At 31.8% G+C, this 22,175-nt stretch overlaps 2 protein-coding genes across 2 annotated transcripts; both read left to right on the forward strand.

Moving 5' to 3' along the window:
* Positions 1-7,170: 7,170 nt before the first annotated feature.
* On the forward strand, positions 7,171-8,938 carry LOC118485819 (protein FAR1-RELATED SEQUENCE 5-like). Its single transcript, XM_035982293.1, has 4 exons — positions 7,171-7,192; positions 7,846-8,653; positions 8,747-8,860; positions 8,914-8,938. The coding sequence occupies exons 1-4, from the start codon at positions 7,171-7,173 to the stop codon at positions 8,936-8,938; spliced, it is 969 nt and encodes a 322-aa protein (XP_035838186.1).
* A 19-nt stretch (positions 8,939-8,957) lies between these two features.
* On the forward strand, positions 8,958-10,579 carry LOC110901376 (protein FAR1-RELATED SEQUENCE 5-like). The gene is made up of 3 exons (XM_022148207.2): positions 8,958-9,002; positions 9,217-9,780; positions 9,952-10,579. Exons 1-3 carry the CDS (start codon positions 8,970-8,972, stop codon positions 10,573-10,575), a joined length of 1,221 nt encoding a protein of 406 aa, XP_022003899.2. The 5' UTR covers positions 8,958-8,969; the 3' UTR covers positions 10,576-10,579.
* The last annotated feature ends 11,596 nt before the right edge of the window (positions 10,580-22,175 follow it).

Below are 22,175 nucleotides of genomic sequence, written 5' to 3' on the forward strand. Positions count from 1 at the left end.
GAGATCTTGAGGAGAAATATGATTATTTCAAAGAAAAACCCGATGTAACCGGGCAATTAGGATTTAGTACGTGGCAAAAGGTCACGGCCGCACTTAGGCAGTTAGCGTACGGCAATAGTTCGGACATTATGGATGACTATTTAAAAATGTCTGCACGTGTAGCTAGAGAAACTCTTCACAACTTTTGTTCGTGTATTCTAGAACTTTATAAGAAAAGATATTTGAGAAAGTCCTCCTTCAGTGACATGCAACAAATATTGGAACATCGCGCTGATTATCATGGGCTACCCGGGATGATAGGTAGTTTAGATTGTATGAAATGGCCCTGGGAACTTTGTCCTACCCAATGGCAAGGTGCTCACACTAGTGGATTTCACGGGGTGCCAGCCATCATGCTTGAAGCGGTTGCGTCCCAAGATCTTTGGATATGGCATGCATTCTTCGGTATGCCAGGTTCACATAATGATATTACCATCATACACCACTCGCCTCTTTTTAATGATCGGGTAAATGGTATAGGACCCAAAGGAAGTTTCTTTGTAAACGGGGTTGAGTACGTGTACGGGTACTACCTAGTTGATGGGATTTACCCAGAGTGGGGGGTTTTTGTAAAATCGTTCACAAAACACGGTACCACAGATCCAAAGAGATTAAAGTTTAACAGGGTCCAGATGGCTGCACGTAAAGACGTCGAGCGAGCATTCGGTGTTTTGAAGAAAAGGTGGCGAATATTGGGAATTCCTTGTCGACTATGGGAGAAGGATCAGATTGGAAACGTGATGTACACATGTATCATTCTTCACAACATGATTTTGGAGGATGAAGGTAAAGCGGTCGTTACCTACTATGATGACGATGACCCCCAACCAGGTAACGTAACAGACGAAGATAAAGCGGCAAATGAATTTTTAATAAAGTCAAGGGATATACATCAGAACCTTCGAGCTGATTTGGTGGAACACGTTTCAACGATTCCTGGGTTCGAAACCGACGAAGACGACAAAGAATGACTGTCTTTTATTTTGATAATTATTATGTATGTTTATGTATTTTTTTTAAATATGTATGTTTATTTTTTGTATAATTATAAATATAAATATATATTAAAATTAATTGTTGAGATGGCATGGCCACCCGCCCAACCCAAGCCCAACCCACGCCCCGTCATACCCCGCGGACAAGTAACCATCCCGTGGGCTGGCTCCCTTTACACGTGTCACATTTTGTCCAACCCAAACCCCACCATACCCCACGTCCTTAACACAAGTCACATTTTTCACTTTTTTGGGTTAAAAAATAGAAATAATTATCTTTTATTAAATGTTTTGTAAAGTCAAATGGTATTTGACATTTTTTTTAACACAAGTCACATTTTTTCACTTTTTTTTCTTGAGCACAATTTTTCCTCAATGATTTTGGTTTGTTTAGTTATCATTCTAATTAAATGCAAATGATAATGATGGTAGCATGTTAATCAAACTTTGCCACCTTAAAGATTCAATAGTGTCATTTCTTTTCTAAAGTAAAAGACATCCCCTTTCTACTTTACAAATTCAACCACACAATAGATGCAAGTAACGATTTGAATTCTAACTTTACATAACCAAGAAGTTCGTTTTCGTGGTGTTATTTTATAAGATATAAAATGATTGATATCTTTTAGATGTATGTCTAGTTATAGAATCAAGACACAACGGAATACAACGGTGAAGATGTAAAAGGATGAAACGTTTATGTGACAAGTAGTGAATGAATTATACATATTTTTAAACATATGATTTACACATGTATATCAACACCATTCATAGATACAAACTATAATATAGATTTTAAAATTATCGTTAGGGAAGCTAAAAATAAATTTGCAATGGCAATTAGTTCTTATTTCACTAGGCATGTCTTCAACCTATTTAGGTGCAAAATAGATTGTGAGATCAAAGCTTATTAGAGACATTAGTGTATTAAAGGGAGGTGTGTGAGATAGATTATTGTTACAATGAAAGTAACCATAGTAATTTTGTTATGACGATGAGTGGTAGTTTGGTGGCGGTGGTGACATCCAACGATGGAGGCGATGGTGGTGGTGTAAGGTGTTTGTGGTTGCGGAGTAAACCAGGGAAGACACAAAGAGGAAGGGATAAAAGCGTTTGAATCGCATAAGTTTTTAACTATTAATGGTATTATTGTAATAACTAGATTTAAACAAGTTATAAAAAAATTCACATCATGTGTGGTAGAACAAGTAACAAAAGTTTATGGGTTCTTTTTTTTTTTTTTTTTTTTTTTTTTTTTTGTGGGATTTGATCACAAGTTTTTCTATTTTTTAGAATTGTTGCTTGCTTAAATGGGTTTTATTCAACTATGCAAAAGATAATGATTACAATATGTTAATCAAACTTTGTCCATCTTAAGAAATTCATTGTGTATTTTGAACCACATAATTGTTTGCTAGAATAAAAGGCAATTTAATAAAAAAAAGGTAAGTTTGAAACTCTTATGATTTTAAGTGTTTGTAATTGTAACCATCTTATTAGTCCACCTAATCTTGATTGGTCTCCATTAAACAATTTATATAATTTAGAATTCCTCAAAAGAATAAAATGTGAGATTTGAGGTAGACATTTAGTGGGAATCATATCCCAAAGCATAAGTTCGGAAACCATGCAATATATCGAATATGGAACAAATGTATGGAGATTTGATTTTATAATATTCGGAGAATATAATCCAAAATTAATTTGCAAACACGAATTGATTCGGATTACCATTCTTCGAACTCAAACTTCTCATCACGAATTGAGGCGAGGTTTTACCCATTATTCCACCATCGTGTCTTTAGACGGGTGGAGGTCGGGTTTCTGCGTATCTGGGAGAGCCAAGGAGCTAGCGGCACGGGTGGAGGTCGGGTTTCCACGTATCTGGGAGAGCCAAGGAGCTGGCGGCGGTCGAGTGGTCGACCTTGGCCACAGCGCCCAGTGTCACGGTGGTTGACACGTCATTCCTTGCCGTTCAAAAAATAATTTTGGTTTTCATATCTATATTTCTAATCTATTCTTTTTTCCAGCGTCTAGCTGGCCCCTCCTCTTAGCAATAAAATAGTGTCGTTGGTTGTTAAAAAAAACCACTAAACAGGTTCGAATTGGTAAACAAAAAGTCAAAAGTAGTTTCAATTTCAAACCAGTTTGGGTTTTATAGTCAATTTCAAACCCGTTTGGGTTTTACAGGTTTTTTGACCGATTCAGCTTAAGGTTAACCAATTTCAAAGGAGATGATTATATACCGGTTAGAAAGCTACTAACGGTGGCAGATGTAGAAAATTATTATAGGGCAATGTTTCAAAGAAAAGGAGTAACGAAATCGAAAAAACATTAAATTTTTCCAAAATTTACACGAAATTTACACTACCATCGGAGTTACCCCTTCTTGAAGGGTAGATCCGCCCCTGCCTACAGGTTGTACCCAGAGGTGGGCCCATGGGTCAACCGACCACCATGGAAAAAAGTTTTTTAGTATTATTTATACGCTAAAATCCTGATCACCTTCCATAAATCACGATTCAAAACAGAATTACAAATAGAAGACGACATGATAATTATTCAAATCGATACAAATGATTACCTACAATTCTCAAATCCATAAATCAAATTCAAAACCATTTAAATCACAATCAAATATTATGAATGTATTAAATTGAAACAGAATTATAAAAAGAACATGATATTATAAGTTTATAACGAATTCAATAAAAACAGACATAATACAATATATAAGTGTAGAGTTACTGTATACATCATAGTAACACATGCTCCAAAATCCATATATCAAATTAATAAACATCACAAACTCAATTTTATTACTCTAACAAACTCTTAACATAAATATAGATAGAATATCATACTCAAGTAGATATTAATTAGAACAAAAAGGCGAAAACAAGCGCGGATAGAGATGCAATGGCGGTGGGGACGAAGACAGCTGTGGCATCAGACGCTGGAGCCGGAGCAGGAGCGTCTGACGCGGTGACTGTGATGGCCGAAACGGCCATCACCATCACCATCATGAGGGTGAAAAGTTTCATCATCTTCATTGCCTCCATGAAAGAACTCTACAACTCAATTCTCTAACACAAGTATTGTATTGAGAGAGAGAGAGAGAGTTGTAAGAGCAAGAGTGGGGTAGAGAAGGGTTCTTGTCTTTGGGTTTTATAGGGAAGGGTTGGGTTGCTGCCCGCTGCCCGTTTTTGTGTTTTAATTTAAGAGGGTGAGAATGGTTGAAAGACAACTGCCATAGGGTTGTTGATAGTGAAGGTGGTTAATGTGATATGCTAGTATGTCTATTCAATCAAAGAAGATTTTGAATACTAGTAACGGTTTCGATGCGCTATTGTAATCGTCGGTTTGTTAATGTTCACGGATGGATTCTCTGGTTTGCGGTATGTAACACATTTAGTCCCCAACCAACAAATCTAAAGGTTTTAGCAGATTAAGTTAAGACTAAATGCGCTACAAAGTGCAAATCATATGGACCATCCATGTACTTTTGAAAAAGTTGAGGGTCTAAATATATTACTCGCGTGTTACAAAGTGTAAAAAGAACCATCTGTGTACTTTTAGAAAGTTGGACAGCAAATCCAAAATTTTGCTAAACCAAAAGGACCAAGAGTGTACTTTACTCTTTGTTTAAAACTCATCATTGTTTGGTATAACTCACCGTTGTAATCATTAATATATCAAAACTTAAAAAAAATTGAGCATAACAATCTTATGGTATTTTTATTGTAAAAAATAACAAAGGTATATTTATTGTAAAAAATAACGAAATACATAAGATAATTTGAGTATAAAAGACGTAACTGGATTTAAACCAAAAAAAAGTCAGACTCATATCGCTTCTTACGCTTAACAAAAATTTCTATGACCCTTACGTCCCTATCTTTTTTGTTTTAACTATTAGCTAGGAAGTTAATAGGTTAGGAACTGATCTTGACCATCCATTTAGTTAATCAAGGGCTAATATTAAATCAGGGAAATTGTTTTAACTATTAGCTAGAGTGGAGATACAATAGGAAGTTAATTTGGCTAGGAAGGCTAGGAAGTGAATCAGTGATCTTGACCATCCATTTAGTTAATCAAGGGCTAAGATTAAATCAGGGAAATTGAAAAGAAGAAAAGAGACGCGTGAGTTTGTTCAAAGGTATTCTAGTCAATCCAAGCCAATAGTTTCTCTCTCCTCCAATTCCTCCCCATTTTTTAAACGTTAATAACTCTTTCATACGACATTATTTTTTTATAAAAATTGCACAAAAAAGACGAGCGTTTTTTTATCTTTAAAACGAGTATACTATTGCTATATTTAAAAAAAAAATTAAACCCAGTTGTGTAAAACGCAATAGAAAAACCACCAGTTTCGTAAAACGCAATGAAAAAAAAAAACCTAAAAAATGACATTTTTCTAAAACGCAATGCACCAAAAACACAAAGAAATGACTTATTTGTAAAATGCAATGGCCAGAAAACACAAAGAAATGTCTTATTTCTAAAACGCAATAGACTGAAAACACATAAAAAAATGTTTTACCTAAAACGCAATGCACAAAAAACACAAAGAAATGTCTTATTTGTAAAACGTAATGGCCAGAAAGCACAAAGAAATGTTTTATTTGTAAAACGCAATGGCCAGAAAACACTTAAAAATGTCTCATTTCTAAAACGCAATGACTTAAAAAAACAAAAGAAAGTGTTCTCTGTAAAACTCAATGGACTGAAAACACCTAAAAATGTGTTTTACCTAAAACGCATTGACTAAAAACACTTCAAAAATGTGTTTTACCTAAAACGCAATGACTAAAGATACTTAAAAATGTGTTTTTTCTAAAACGCAATAGCTAGAAAACACCTAAAACTCTCTTATTTGTAAAACGCAATGGACACATAAAACTGTTTTTGAACTATCTGTGAATTGTCTGTGAACTGCCTGAATTGTCTACGAATTACTGTCTTCGAAATGAGCTAATTTCTGGAAAATTAATTTTTCTGATGCGTTTTTAGTACAGCAATTTAATCGAAAAAAAAAAATGAGCTCAACCCCAGCCAGAGGCTCTGCCCCTTGGACCCCGTCAGGGGCTGCCGCCCCCGGACCTCCGCAAGATCGTAAAACGCAATGACTAAATAAAAACCCAGATCGTGAAAATGAAATTAAAGAATTTCTTACATGGATCGAAGCCCGTTTCTTCATCAATTGACGAAATTTGAAATGATAGAAACACTTATCAGCGATTGAATCGAACAAATCGAGTGATTATCTTCAAAATCACCGGAAAAAACGAGATTTTGTATGAAATTAAACTGGGTTTTCTTCAAAAAAACTGAAGAACACGTTGATCGGGGGTTTGAATCATTGATTGGTGATGAAAATCGCACTATAATGTAGTGATTATTGAGATAGAAAGTGAAGAAATGGTTGAAGATGGTGGGTTTTGAAAATGGTGGGTTTTGAAGTTACTGGGTTTTGAAAAAGGAAGAAGAAAGGGTTGGATTGACTAAAATACCATTTTTCTTTATTTTAAATGTTACCCCATGTCATCCTCTTATTGCTTCCTATCCTTACTAGCGAAATTAATCTTCCTATTTGATTTTTTCCTCTATTAGCTATATATAATTATGGAAAGATATAAAAAAATCTCAGACAAAAACTAATTTTCAAGACAATCATTGATCGTTTTAATTTGCAAGAATCTATTTATTTTAAAAGTTACCAAAACCATCTTCGTCGTATATTCTTTAACTTTTTAACTTTTTAACTATTAGTTATATATAATTGTTGAAAGATATAAAAAATTCTCACACAAAAATATTTCTCAGACAATCATTGATCGTTTTAATTTGCAATCAAGGGTAAAGATCAAATAGGAAGTTTATTTTGGCTAGGAAGTATAGGAAGTAATCTTAGCCGTTCATCATATTTTTTTAAATTTTTGTACGCGGTGGCATTTTCGTCTTTTTACATTATCATATCTTCGTTCTAATTCAATTACAGATTCTGTTACTTCTTTTCTTAGTTCATCACTCTCATCACATAATTGAAGGTTCTGTAACCCTAAATCACCGTCGATTGCAAATTCATCTCTTTTCAAACATTAATCTTGTATCGTTCGTCAATTCGATAACTTCAATGTCTTCTTCAAACTCTGCTGGTATGTTTAGCTTCAATTCGGAGTAAAATTTTGTTATTTTTTCTGAATTTCTTTGTTTTACGTTTTATAATTCGTGGTTCTGTAAGTAATATTTGATTTTTCATAAGTTTAATAGTTATTGTTGTATAATTAAACATAATTTGTTTGTTTTTTTTCTTCATCATTTATTGCGTTTTAGTGAAGTGTTGCGTTTTATGATATTAATTAAATTGTATGAATATAAAACTTTTATTTTTATGTTATATAAAGCTTTAACTGTCTATAACTGTTATTGTTGTACAATGTTTTGTTTATTCATCATTTTATGCGTTTTACTGAATGTATTGCGTTTTATGATTTTTTAGATAATAGTTCATATACAAACCTTAAAGGTTTGTATTTCATATATTATTTTTAACTTATTTTTATGATTTAATATTAAACACATTATTATATAGGATGCATTGCGTTTTATGATTATTTGTTAAGTGTTTCAGATCATATGATGCGTTTTACTGAAGCTGTTGCTTTTTATGCTTTTTATCCATATTAGTCTATATATAAACTTTAAATGTTTGAATTTTAAATTTTTATTAATATATTTTTTGGTTTATCAATAAAAACATTATTATGTAAGATGAATTGCGTTTTAAAGTTTTTTTTAATTGTTTCAGATAACATTTCCAAGTGGGAGGAACGTGTATGCATAAACAGTGGAAGAAAGTTTTTCAAACCTAAAGTCAGTGGATCCATTACACCTGCTGTTGGAATGTTTTTTAAGTCATTTGATGAGGCTTTTGCGTTTTATCAGAGATATGCACTTGCTGCAGGTTTTTCTGCAAGAAAAAATACTTCTTGGACAAATGTAAATGGTTTAGTGAAAATAAGATATATTGTCTGTTCAAAAGAAGGATTTCATGTTAGCAAAGAAATAGATTCTGGTTCAGTTGAGAATAGTAAAAAGATTGTTAGACGTAATAGAGGTTCAAAAAGAGTTGGATGCAATGCTCATGTGAAATTAATATTAGAGAACAATAATATGTATAAAATCTACTACTTTGAAGAAGAACATAATCATATCTTTGTGGAAGATGAAGATATTCATTTCTTGCCGGCTGCACGAAGTATCGATTATGTGAAAGAAAGTTTTATATCTGGATTGTCAGCAATCAATATTGGACCTGTTAAAGCATTCAATATTATGAAAACAATGTATGGTGGTTTTGGTGAAGTTAGTGCTAGTAAAGTTGATTGTAAGAATTATAGAAGGGATTTGAATCTTTATATCGGAGAGTATGATGCAGAAATGGTAGTTAGGCGTCTTATTAGGAAGAAAGAATGCTGTCCGGGTTTCACATGTGATTATGTTATTGGTGAAGATAGAAGATTGAAAGGGCTTTTCTGGGCTGATGAGCAATCAAAAAAAAATTATACAGTTTTTGGTGACATATTTGGTTTTGATGCTACTTATAAATCAAACAAGTAAGTTTTTTTTCATTTATTGCGTTATATATTCTATTGCGTTATACATTCTGTTCTAATTTCTAATGCTTTTTTAATTTGTTTTTTATGCAGGTATGATTTGGTTTTTGTTCCATTTACTGGTATTGATAATCATTATAGGAATGTCACATTTGGTGGTGCATTACTTGGTTCGGAGACTGCAGATTCTTATAGATGGCTTTTAAGGTGTTTTGTTAATGCTTTTGGAAGTGAGCCTAAAGTTGTTGTTACTGATCAAGATGCTGCAATGAAGAGAGCTATTAAGGATGTACTTTCAAGTAGGCATAGGTTATGTATGTGGCACATATGGGAGAAATTGAAGACAAAGGTATTAACTGCGTTTTATGATATAACAAACTGAAATTTTAATTGTTTTATTATTGCGTTTTATGTATTATACAATAAGATCACCAAATATTTTTATCAATAGAATTACAAAACAATTGCGTTTTACCATCAATTCATTATGTTTATCATTTTCAATATATTGTTTTTAAATTATTGCGTTTTATGTTTTATAATATTATTACTTTTTTATTCAGGTTGGTCCTGTTTTGTCTGCAAACACTGATTTTAATACAAGAATGACTCATGTTGTTTGGAATGATACTATTAGTCCAGAAGATTTTGAAACTGAGTGGCATTCAATAATGTCTACTTTTGGATTGGAAAATCATGAGTGGTTAAAAGATATGTACGATCTTCGATTTGACTGGATTCCTGCTTATTACCATGGAGAGGATTTGGCTGGTCTTATGCGTACTACTTCGAGATGTGAAAGCGAGAATTACTTCTTTGGTCAGATTTGCAATCCAAGATGTACACTTGTTGAATTTTTCACTCATTTTGAGACTGCAATGGATATTCAAAGGCATGAGCATAGGAGGAATGATCATGATACAAGGTATATTGAGTCTAAGCCCTGGAGTGACTTTGTATTGGAGAAACAAGCATCAGAAATATACACCAAAACAATTTTTAAGGATATTCAGATTGAAATTGATGCTGCCATTACAAAGTGTATGTCAAAGTCTCTTGATATTGTGGGTGATGTTCAATATTTTGAAATAAAGGATTTCAGACAGCCATGCACATCTTTTTTGAAGGTATTTTTTAAATTTATATATTTTTAAATATCTATTGCGTTTTATTATTCCATCATTCATTGCGTTTTATCATTATATGAAAATATAGTTTTATCTGTATTATAATTAAGATTCATTGCGTTTTATATTTAATTTCACTAATTTTATATAGCTTTTTAATCTTATTTACAGGTGCAATACAGCAAACAAGAAGATGGATTAACAATAAGTTGTTCTTGCAAACGGTTTGAACAATTTGGTATATTATGCCGGCATATATTTTACGTTTTACGGTATGATGATATAAATGAGTTTCCTAGAAGATATGTTCATAGAAGATGGATGAGAGATGTTGTTTCTGTTGGATCAAATCATTCAAATATTCGGTTTGATGAAATTGGTAGGAATAGTGAAATTGATAAAGTTTATAGAGAAATCGTTGTTGCAAATGAGTATGTGGTTAATAGGCTGGTTGGCGATATAGATGAGTTGTGTCGTTACAGGGATCATATTAAAAGTTATATTGATAAAGCGGATGAGGTTATGGTTGCTGCGCCGCCTCCTAGTCGCAAAGAAAGATTTGCTGAAATTGGAGGGAACATAGAAAAATCAGATTCTATTATTCGTGTGCCGATCAAAACAAGGACCAAAGGATGCGGTGTACAAAAAAGGATCAAGTCAAATCGTGAGATTGCAATTCAGAAATCATCAAAGATCCAGAAATCGTGCCGTGTATGTGGTGAAAAAGGACATAACAGTCGCACATGTAAAGATAAGGTTTCTTCTAATGCTATAGGTTCTAGCAATGCAATGTAATTATGTATAGAAATTCTGACAAAATCAGCTATCAATAAGTAAAAAAAAATTTGTCATTGCGTTTTATGATGTATATGTTTCATCTCATTTTATTACTGAGTTTTATAATATCCATCATATTTATCAGTATGTTTTGGTTAATTGCGTTTTATCATACCAACAATATATTGTAATTGCGTTTTATACATGAACAATATAATTTAAATTGTATTTTTTGATTAATGCGTTTTATTGTAACATAGATCATAGAACAAATTAAACACGAAATGATGACAACACTAAGATTCCAAAAGGGATTTCAAAATCACATGACAGCTTTTTTTGGAAAGTTGCGTTTTATGATAACAGTATATTGTTATTTCGTTTTATAGATAGAACAATATACTTTAATATATGTTTTTTTTTTATTATTGCGTTTTATTGTAACACATATTAAACATAATATTAAACAAGAAATTCAAGTAGATATAATAAACATTGCGTTATATAGATAATGATAGTTCTAAACAAAGATGATTTTTTCAAGCAACAAAAATAACAAAAATAACTAGCATGATCAGCTTCATGGATCAAAGTTTGTTTCTTCATCGGATGAAAACCCTAAGCTTCCATCAGGGATTTCTTCATCACTTTCAGATTCAACCCAAAGTTCAACCTGTGAGAGTACTGCGTTTTGAAGCTTCTCTGCAAATTTGCTAGCAGAGTTGTTGATGATTGGTATTTCGGATAACTGCTTCAAAAAACTTATATCCTCACTGGTAGATATGTCCTTTGGGTCATACATCTCCACCTCACCATCGTCCCAAGTCACTGAAACTTTGAAAGTTTCTTCAATGAACTCCCAAGATGTAACCTGGGCATCTTCAATTTCTGTTTGATTCGGATTACCATATCTTTTGTGTAGAATTCTGAACAGTGCGGCTGTTTGATCTGTGTAACAAGAAGGTGGTATACCTATTTCGTTCATCCTTTTCAAAACATTTTCATTGCAGTTTTGAAGGACAGAAGCAACGGAATGGTATTTTATTTTTTTTCCATCAAGGAATTGAAGAAAGAAATTGCCTCTTTTAACCCACCAAACTGATAGTTGTTGATTATCCATTTTAGGGTTTGTGTGTGTTGGGTATTTTGGTGTTTTTTGGTGTATGATGAGAGAAATGTGAAAATAGTTTAGGGTTTCTGTTCTTATATAATCTACTGGTAGAGGAATTTGAATCAATTTGTCTTAATAATAATGATTATTTTTTATTTTTTTCTTTTAATTGATATTTCCATCATATATACAGTATTTATATCAGGAATCTAAAAGGCTTTTTAAGGCTTTTGGTCTAATCATTTCTTGTCATTAAGATATCAGTTTATTTTATTTGTTTTTTGTATTTTATAAATTAAAAAAAAAAATCAATGCGTTATAAATATATTGCGTTATATGTTTGGAAAAGAATAATTAGAAAAAATATTGCGTTTTATAGTTTTTAGCATTTTAATACATTGTAATAATTTAAAAAGACAATAGCATATATTAAAATGTTGCGTTTTATAAATTTTATATAATTGTATAAATTGTTTACAAAATAATGATTTAATTTTTTTAAATGATACATATTGCGTTTTAAGATAACAAAAAAATAACTGATATTTTAAAATAAAAAACATTGCGTTTTATAGTAAGTAGCATTTTTAACTCAAAGTAACTAGCATGATCAAGAAAATAATGATTTATATAAAAACCAAGATAAATGAAAAAACATTGCGTTTTATAATAAGTATCATTTCAAAATCAAAGTAAACCAGCAAGAGCAAGCCTGTCTTTAATCCTATCTAAACTAGTTTCATAAGATTGTTTTTTAAGTTTCGCACTGAGGTCTCGAAACGTCTTTGAGTCTTCAATAACATAATCTCTTTGTTCGTTGATTTCGTGCAATAATATCTTTGCGATGAACTTTCTTCTTAAATCTTCAAGTTGTGCTGTCTGCTTGTTGACTGGTTTTTTGTTTTTAACCTTCTTGATATTTGCAGGTACTTCATATTCCACGTTAAACCCACAATCCCATTTTTCGACCGGTTCTCCTTTATAACATTCCATATGACGCATTGTGAATATACCACAATCAATGCCATTATGTTGTGTCCTCCATTTCATCTGCATTCTAACAGGGATTATTCCCTTTATATCATCTGCTTTTTCATGTCCAACAGATTTAAGGTAAGCTGCCAAAGCATCCCTCTATAGAAAAAAAAAACAAAAAACAAAACAAAAAGATTAGGTGGTTTATATTTGTGTTTTAAAAGGATAATTAAGAATACTTACTGTATTTTCAGGGACATTTCCATATTTAGATTCATTTGTTTCTTCTTTCGCACTGTTGTCAATGATGAATATTTGTTTCTCTTCAAGATTGAAAGATATAACAAAGAAATGCTGTATATGGAGAATCGGGACAAGGATAATTTTAAAATCCTTTATGCTTTTTAGCTTTGCACCTTGAAGAATTTTTTCTATGTTCATTGTGAATGCTTTTATCATCTTTTCTTTATTTTCAGATTCTTCCTTGTCACAATTTGGTAAAGCCTGTATAAAATAGAACAAATTAACATATTATTGCGTTTTATGAAGGTAAATAAACATAGAGCTGCGTTTTATGAAGTTAATAAAACATACAGCTGCGTTTTATAAAACATCATTCAAACAAAGAAATCATTGCGTTTTATTAAAGAAATAAAAATTCTATTGCGTTTTATAAAACATAATTCAATCAAACTTCAAAATTCTTCATTATACGAATAAGAAAAATTGCGTTTTAAATATCATACCAGCATTCGAATAGTACAGAAAAATCGTGGAGATTTGTTGTCTTTTGATCTTCTTTTTTCTTCTTCATTCAAAATATAAGACCAACAATTGATTACTTCTCCGGTGATTTCCAATCCTGGCCTCATTGTTTCAGCAGCATATCTATATAGAAATGCATGTTCTTTAATTTCAAAGAGAGTATCCCTGCAAAAAAAATATAATAATAATAATTAAATTATAATATTTTGATTTTTGTTTTTTTGTTTTAGTGTATATAAATGAATTTTTACATCATTTCTCCTTTTGCATGGAACGCATATCCCGATATGTTGTTTTCGTGTGCTGTTCTTGATTCCTTCATTGCTACTTGTCTTAGATAATATGGTGAACAAAATACTTCAGGAACATTTTTCTCTCGATCTGGTCGTACCATCTTTGTGATTATTTCTTCTGTTTTGCTTATATCAGTTGTTGGTTGTTCTTGATGAACTGATTTTGCAGGTGTTTTATACTGATCTTCTTGTGGGTGTAGGAATGATGTGTTTTGAAGTAGATCACTGATTTCCTTTTCAGTATCCTGTTCTTCAATTCTATCAAACATTGTTTGTATTCCAGTAATTTGAACATCTTGTTCGATTGTTTTTTTTTCAGATTCCGCTTGAATTTCGGTTTGTTCACCGTGTCCAGTAGCATCAACTTCAACTTCATTTTCATCAACATTTGAAGGCAACTGAGAAATTTTCAAATCAAAGGATGGTACCTCATCATCATTAAATTTCTTTAGATTTGATTTTTTTTCTTCTTCATCTGTCTTTTTGATAATCTCCAACATTAATGATGGAGTTTCTTCGCTAAATGATGATTGTACCATTGAAGGTTTTTCAATGTGTGTTTGCAGAACAGATGCAGGTTCATTTTCACTGATTGTTTCTGGATTGGATGATTGAACTAGAGGTGAGCTATCCTCATTGTGTTTTGTATCATCATCATTGCGTTTTACAATCAATGGTGTTGAAATGATTTGATTTTCAGTGTCTTCATTTTGGCTCAAATTTAGAAATCTTGATGGTGTTTCAATCATAGTTGAATCAATATTAACTTTCTGGTGCTTTTTTGCTTGATGGTGGAATTTTTCAATCAATGACACCCATTCGTTAACTTTGTTATGAAGAGCTTCACTCGTTGGATTTTCCTCCACAATCTCATCTATGCGTGATTGAATGCTTTCGAAAACTTCTTCAATTCCTTTAAAATGTTGATCCAAAGCAGTCACAAGATATTCTTCATGTGATTTTTTATCTTTAATGTTCTTCATATTTTCATCGCCACTTTTTGTTGAATGAATGTCAGAAAGACCTTCACTTTGATTTTGTGATGGTATGAAATTACGCAGTCGGCTTTGACTGTCTACCCACATTTTATCTTTATTTCCTACTGATGGTTTAATGAAGAATTGCCCCCATGATCCTCCACTTTCTGTATTTGTTTTCTCAGTTTCATTTGTTATAATTTGGCTGTTTTGAACATTCTCTTGATTCTCTTGATCAATCCAGTCTGTTGCAGCTTTAAGTAAGGAGATTGGTTGTTCTTCAGCATCGTCTTCATGTTTTTCTTCAGATTCATCTTCAAAAATTTCTTCGTTTTCATTCTCGGATTCACTTGGATAAACATAAAATTCATTCTTTTCATCTTTCTTTTTTTGTTTAGTCTTTCTGACTTTTTTAACTTTATCATTTACAAGACATCTGCCGTCATTTTGTGCAGCAATTTCCAATTCATCTTCAAATTCTTGTAATGTTGTAGAATCAATTTTATCAAGTGAGAACTCTTCAGTGTTTTCAGTATCATCAAATCCTTGTTTTTTGTATGCATATAGTATCTGTATGATTCATTGTGTTTTAGATAAATAATAAATTCATAATTTGTTGCGTTTTAAAATATAAATCATTGTAAACAAATTAAAAAACTATTGTTTTGTAACTTTAAATATATTGCGTTTTACAAAAACATTGCGTTTTACTCAAGCAAAGAAGAGTTTTAAAGAAACAAATAACTTAAATAAACAAAAATGAAAGATAATTGCGTTTTAAAATATACATTGCGTTTTATAAAGTGAGAACTCTTCAGTGTTTTCAGTATCATCAAATCCTTGTTTTTTGTATGCATATAGTATCTGTATGATTCATTGCGTTTTAGATAAATAATAAATTCATAATTTGTTGCGTTTTAAAATATAAATCATTGTAAACAAATTAAAAAACTATTGTTTTGTAACTTTAAATATATTGCGTTTTACAAAAACATTGCGTTTTACTCAAGCAAAGAAGAGTTTTAAAGAAACAAATAACTTAAATAAACAAAAATGAAAGATAATTGCGTTTTAAAATATACATTGCGTTTTATAAAGTCTAGTTTTAAACAAACAAATAATATAAACAAGCAGCCTAAACAAACATTCAGCAAATATGTAGCAATAATGAAAGATCAGATTTCATACCGCTAACAATGCAATAGGTCCATTGAAGAGCTTCTCATTTCCAGGCCATTGTCTTCTTGTACGCTTTAAAACGGTCAGCATATATTCACACCAATTAAAATCCTGGGTTTTTTTGTCACTTTTCATTGATGGCAGGAATCTTTGATTAACATTACTACTCTGCATTGCCTCCGCCATGATCGTAAAAAAAATAACCAAGAAATTCAGTTTGAACAATCTTCCAAGCTCATTTCTTGATTTTAAATAAGTAATCAAGTTGTGCGCATACATTCTTTGCAAAATATCTTTGGGGAATTGACCGCGCCAGAATTTAATTATAAGATCAGTGTCTTTTGGTCTCAGTTTTTCCACAATCTCTGTTTTTCCATTTGGTATTTGAAATACCTTTTGGATGAATTCAGCTGTGATCTTAATCTTTTCATCTCCAATATTTATCTCATCATTTTCAGCATCAAAGTTTTTTACCAGCCAATAACCGAATTTCCGTGGAACTGAATGCAGCTTGAATTTTAGTATGCTCTCAAACCCTATTTCTCTAACAACATTCCTTTGCTCTTTTGACAAACCTTCAATATAATCTTTTAGATTATTGACTGCACATCTAATGTTAATTTTTTTTCCGTCATAATCATAATATGGTTGTTGTTCTGGTTGTTCTTTTGTTTTATCTTTCCTCTGTGATCTCTTTGGTTTTGATTCTGCCTTTTCCTTCTTTTGATTTTTTGTCAGGTTAACTCTTGGTTGTGGATCAACAAAATCATCATCTGATACAATGAATTGTGTTAAAAACATATATTTTTTTCATGAAATATGTTAAATGTGTTTTATGTTACCTGAATTTACTTGTTGTTGATTGGAAGTATGCAGAACAATTGCTCGACTAGATTTTTCATCCATTGAATCAGAAACTGTTTCTTCTGATGATTCTATCACCACTTTCTTTCTTCGCCTTTTTTGTTTTTCCTGTTGTTGTTTTTCCTCTTGTTTTTTAACTTTAAATAGAATAATGAAACAATGTCAATTAACAAATTTATGATAAAACGCATTAGCTAACACCATAAAGTTAAAAGCAGTGATTCACAGGTTTAAGATAAAACGCAATACTTTACATCATATTATTTAACAAACCAAATTAACATTACATAATCTCATTTGTTTTTTATGATTTATTAATGTAAAACGCATTAGTCAACAATGTCAATTAACAAATTTATGATAAAACTCTCTAGCTAACACCATAAAGATAAAAAGCAGTGATTCACACAGGTTTAAGATAAAACGCAATACTTTACATCATATTATTTAACACACCAAATTAACATTAAATAATCTCATTTTGTTTTTTATGATTTATTAATGTAAAACGCATTAGTCAACAATGTCAATTAAGAAATTAATGATAAAACGCATTAGCTAACACTATAAAGATAAAAAGCAGTAATTCACAGGTTTAAGATAAAACGCAATACTTTACATCATATTATTTAACACACCAAATTAACATTACATAATCTCATTTTGTTTTTTTATTTATATTAATATAAAACGCAATAGGTAACAACACATGTATCTCAGCAAATTCAAAGATAAAACGCAATGTAGTAAAATTCGATTACAATTATCATAATAATAATCTCATTGTTTCTGCAAATTTATTTAGGTAAAACGCATTAATTCACAATATATAAATCCCGTAAGAAGCATTAGTATCTTAGATCATAGTTTTAACATAAAACGCAATATAGTCTGTGGTAACAAAAATGTAAAGATAGGGGATAATATTACTCATTAACTATTTTTCGGAACGGATATGATATATTAGGTCTATTGTACTTCATAAAACGTAACATGAATTCAGTTAAAGAGCAAAAAATAGATAAAATATACCATTGTCTGAAATATCTTTGCGTTTTCTAGTTCTTTGTTGTTTGATTGTTGATTTTCGGCTAATATTTTCTTGTTCATCAATGTTCTCTTCAGCTGTTGATGTTTTTAGCTTCTTTGATGATTTAGGGTTTTCAGAGACTGATTTGTTTTGAGTAACTCGAATGTAAACCTTCAAATTATCTCTCGACGACGCCATGAACTTCAATGGAGTATGATTTTCTCAAATTTCTGTATGTGTTTGATCGTTCAATGGAAGTGTAAAACGTAATGCACTTTGTTTCGAAGCGTTTCTGTGTATAATCAACGGCGGTTATTTTGAAATTTGACGATAATACCCCTGAAACTCCGGAGAGCGTGTTTAAATGACAGTTTTTAATTTGATTTTGATCTTGACCGTATATTGTGCAATTGGACGGTTATGATTACTTCCTATCCTTCCTAGCGAAATAAACTTCCTATTATATCTCCACCCTTGCAATCAAAATCATTTTTTATTTTAAAAGTCACCAAAACCACCTTAGTCATTTATTCTATAACATACAATAATTAGGTAAATTCTGATTGCATATCTTTATTATATTTAGTTATATTAAACTAATAGTATATAATATATCTCAAAGTGGTGATTATTAGAAAATGAATTTTATAAAGGGATGTAAACGTGATTGCATGTTCTAGTTTAATAGAATACCGAATAAGTGGGGTGTAAGGGCCATAGAAGTTTCTGTTTTTTGGACTTGACCATCATTTTGCTTGGTTGTTTTAGTTGTATAGTGTGTGAATGTATGATGGTCCAAACTAGACTTCTTATTTATTATATTTTGTTTCTTTTAACAGTTCACATTGTGGTGTCTCACTTTATATAAAAAGTTGTCGTTTATTATTATTTTTTTTCTAGACTCTTTAGTTTACAACTTCAATAACTTTAGTTAAATTTGAAGCGATATTGAATTTAAATAACCTTAACTTTTATCAATTAGTCGATAGCACTCTCTATTTTCGATTTGTATCACACGACTCCCAACTTTCAACTTATTGATCGATAGCACTCCACAGCTAACCCAATACTAACCCAGTTTACTGACATCAGCTACTACGACACCAAACTAGTGCCACATCAGCTACCATGTCATCAAAAAACCATGTCAGCTGCCACATCAGCTACCCCACCATCAAAAAATTTCACGTCATATGCCACGTCAACACACAAGTGCTACATCAACAAAAAAACTAATTGTGTTAGGGTTGCTATCGGCCAATAAGTGAAAGTTGGGAGTATTGCGATACAAATCGAAAGTTGTGAGTGTTAATAGTCAATTGATAAAAGTTGTGGTTATTTAAATCCAATATTTTGAATAACTGAATGAAATAAGCCAAAAAAATGTTTATATATCCCCACACAAGTATGCATTTTTTTTCAAGCTATTCAAATCAAATTTATATTCTTTGTTATATATCCCCACACGAGTATGCATTTTTTCAAGCTATTCAAATCAAATTTATATTCTTTGTTATATATCCCCACACAAGTATGCATTTTTCAAGCTATTCAAATCAAATTTATATTCTTTGTTGAATTTGTGAAGTGGGTCTTTATTATCATTTACTCTTTTGGTCAATGTGACCTATATGATCAATGCTACATTTTCTATAAAATCTTGAGCCATAAGCAAAACATTGTATATGCTTAATAAATCGTTGCTCATATGATTGATGAAAGACATATGACGATTATGACTTTTATTAGAAAAAAAAAATGTGTCATGAACTTACGATTTAGTAGAAAAAAGAAAATTAATCTATCAAATAATTAACATACTATGAAAAGTATTTATGATTATTGATAAGTTTATCAGTTAATTTTGTTAGGATTATATGAAGGTATCTAGTTTAAATCATACATCTTAATACTTTCTAGTAAACTTATGTAAATGTATAGATGTTATTTATTTACTTTTTGTTTGTATAAATGATGAAGAATAAAGAGTTAGGGGGTCTAAGGATACATTATTCCACATGAAAGATAAATGTGAAAATGTGGTCTCATGAAAGATAACATGATAAAAAATGATATGAATATATGATCATAACATAAACATCCCACATGAGTTGGATCATACCCGAAAAATAAACTTCTAATAAATTCATGTGTTTTATTTTTTAATAACTTTTTACACACAAATACCAGTTAACCTTATACTTACAAGGATTTCAACTGACTGTGCTATACCATTTTAGCGAGGGTAAACACCATATCACTAGACCATTAAGTCAAAAGTTGTCACGTGTTATACTTACAAGAATTCCCCATTTGCACCGGAGACACCTCGGGGGGGGGGGGTGTTCCCCGACGGGAAAGGGTGCCACCTCACCACCCCGTTCTCGTCCTCGCCCCCACACCCCACCGCCTTATAACTAAAACATTGTCAATATGTCAACTTTTCATCAATCCCCGACGGGAAAGGGTGCCACCTCACCACCCCATTCTCGTCCTCGCCCTCACACCCCACCGCCTTGTAACTTGCTATTGGTGATTACTTTTATAATCAATTACGACTAATAATCATTTCTTATTCAACTTTTCATCAATCCTGCAAATCTGACACCCCACAAAGGTGCAAGGGGGTGATCCCCTTAAACTCATGTTCTTAACATGCATTAGTTATAAACAAACATGCAATTCACACCTTATATCTTTTACGACACACTATAATATTTTTTTTTATTTCACTCTGATGCTATATAAATCCAAGATGGTCTTGAAGGCGAAGCTTGAGTTTCCGACAGGGGTTCAAAAAGATATATACCTAAAAAATTCTATACGAAAACTAGATGCTGAACACTATTGAACGAAAAGTTTGACGGGTCAGGCGCCCTCGGCCCTAACTATGCCATGCCCATCACTTGATAATACCAAAATCTACATGAAATGAAATAATGTGAGAATTGAACTTAATTCAGGGGGTGGGAATGTAAGAATGTTATTCTCATTCCCAAAGCAAACTCTAGAAGGAAACACACGAATAAGATATATTCAGCTTTTCGCCTACCTCTGACTTTACTTTATACATGATAAAAAAAAGTTCAATTATTATTACTTTTATAATATAATATAATATAATTCATAATTTGGAGTAAACAATCTGAAACTGGAATTAAATTATTATTACTTTTATTTATAATTCATAATTTGCTAGGATAAGCAAATGGTATCGTGTAACAGTTCAAAACTGGTATCGAATTTCTCAAACTGATTTGATTTTTGATACTGACATTCAGTGTTTTCGGTACAGTATTTACCGGTTTCAATCTTTAAATACCGGTACCAAACTAATATCGGTATCAAACCATTCTATAACAGGCATTTTCGATACCGATATCTATTTTTTTAGGATTTTAGGTACCGGTACGGATTGATACCAAACTCATCCCAAATCTGATGCTGCAAGTTCAATAATTTCAATAAGAACATTAACATAAAAAAATATGAATACAAAATTCCACACTCCATAATCATAAAATTAACCATATCAAATTCCAAACATAAAAAATAATCAATATCACCAACATAATTTCATAGATCTAGAGTAGAGACGTAGAATTACACATATGTAATAATCTCTCTCTCTCTCTCTCTCTCTCTCTCTACCTTCTCCTCACTCATATTATAATATAATTATTTTTTTTAAAACAGGAAAGCAAAAACGAATGCAGTTACGGAGGCGACGGCGGTGGAGAGGAAGACGGTGGTGGCGTCAGACGTCGGTGCCGGAGCAGGAGCAAAAGCGTCGTCGGCTGAGACGGAGACGGCGGCGAAGGACGTCATCATCACCAGCATTACGGCGAAAAGGTTTAGCATCTTCATTGCCTCCATGAAAGAGTTTTGTGATATGAATCTGGAGATAATGAAATTGCAAGAGAGTGGGTGATAAAAGGGGTGGAAAGTTGGGGTTTTATAGAGAAGAAGGGTTGCCTGCCCTGCCCGCTGCCCGTTTATGAAATTGGGTGAGACTTTTTTTTTTTTTTTTTTCCTATTTATTTTGTTTTTAATAGGTAACTAGTATTTTTATCACAACTAGAATTATCACCCGTCGCAATGCGGTGGGGATTCGTTAACTATATATTATATTAGATGAAAGTCAAATGTTTCTTACATTACCGCGAATCTATGTGTAAAACATAGAAAAGAATAACTAAATTGATCTCTGACCCGTGCGTTGCGACAGACTTATCAAACGGGCATGTCAAACGGGAAAAAATAGATAAAAAAACGTTGAACCCCACACGCACATTGCGGCGTGTTAACTCAAAAAATTTAGAACGAAACGTTAAACGGAAAACTTGTGAAAGATGAAAAGTATAAAGAACTAAAGTTGAAAGTTAAAAAGTGTTGGGGCTAAATTACAAATGATGAAAGCTTTG

Source organism: Helianthus annuus, chromosome 13, assembly GCF_002127325.2.
Source record: "Helianthus annuus cultivar XRQ/B chromosome 13, HanXRQr2.0-SUNRISE, whole genome shotgun sequence".
NCBI classification, from domain to species: Eukaryota; Viridiplantae; Streptophyta; class Magnoliopsida; order Asterales; family Asteraceae; genus Helianthus; species Helianthus annuus.

Coding starts and splice junctions, on each gene's coding strand:
- LOC118485819 (XM_035982293.1), top strand. CDS start 7,171: ATGTCTTCTTCAAACTCTGCTG. Junction 7,193..7,845: donor GTCTTCTTCAAACTCTGCTG/GTATGTTTAGCT, acceptor TAATTGTTTCAG/ATAACATTTCCAAGTGGGAG. Junction 8,654..8,746: donor GCTACTTATAAATCAAACAA/GTAAGTTTTTTT, acceptor TTTTTTATGCAG/GTATGATTTGGTTTTTGTTC.
- LOC110901376 (XM_022148207.2), top strand. CDS start 8,970: ATGTGGCACATATGGGAGAAATTGAAGACAAAG. Junction 9,003..9,216: donor GGGAGAAATTGAAGACAAAG/GTATTAACTGCG, acceptor TTTTTTATTCAG/GTTGGTCCTGTTTTGTCTGC. Junction 9,781..9,951: donor CATGCACATCTTTTTTGAAG/GTATTTTTTAAA, acceptor TCTTATTTACAG/GTGCAATACAGCAAACAAGA.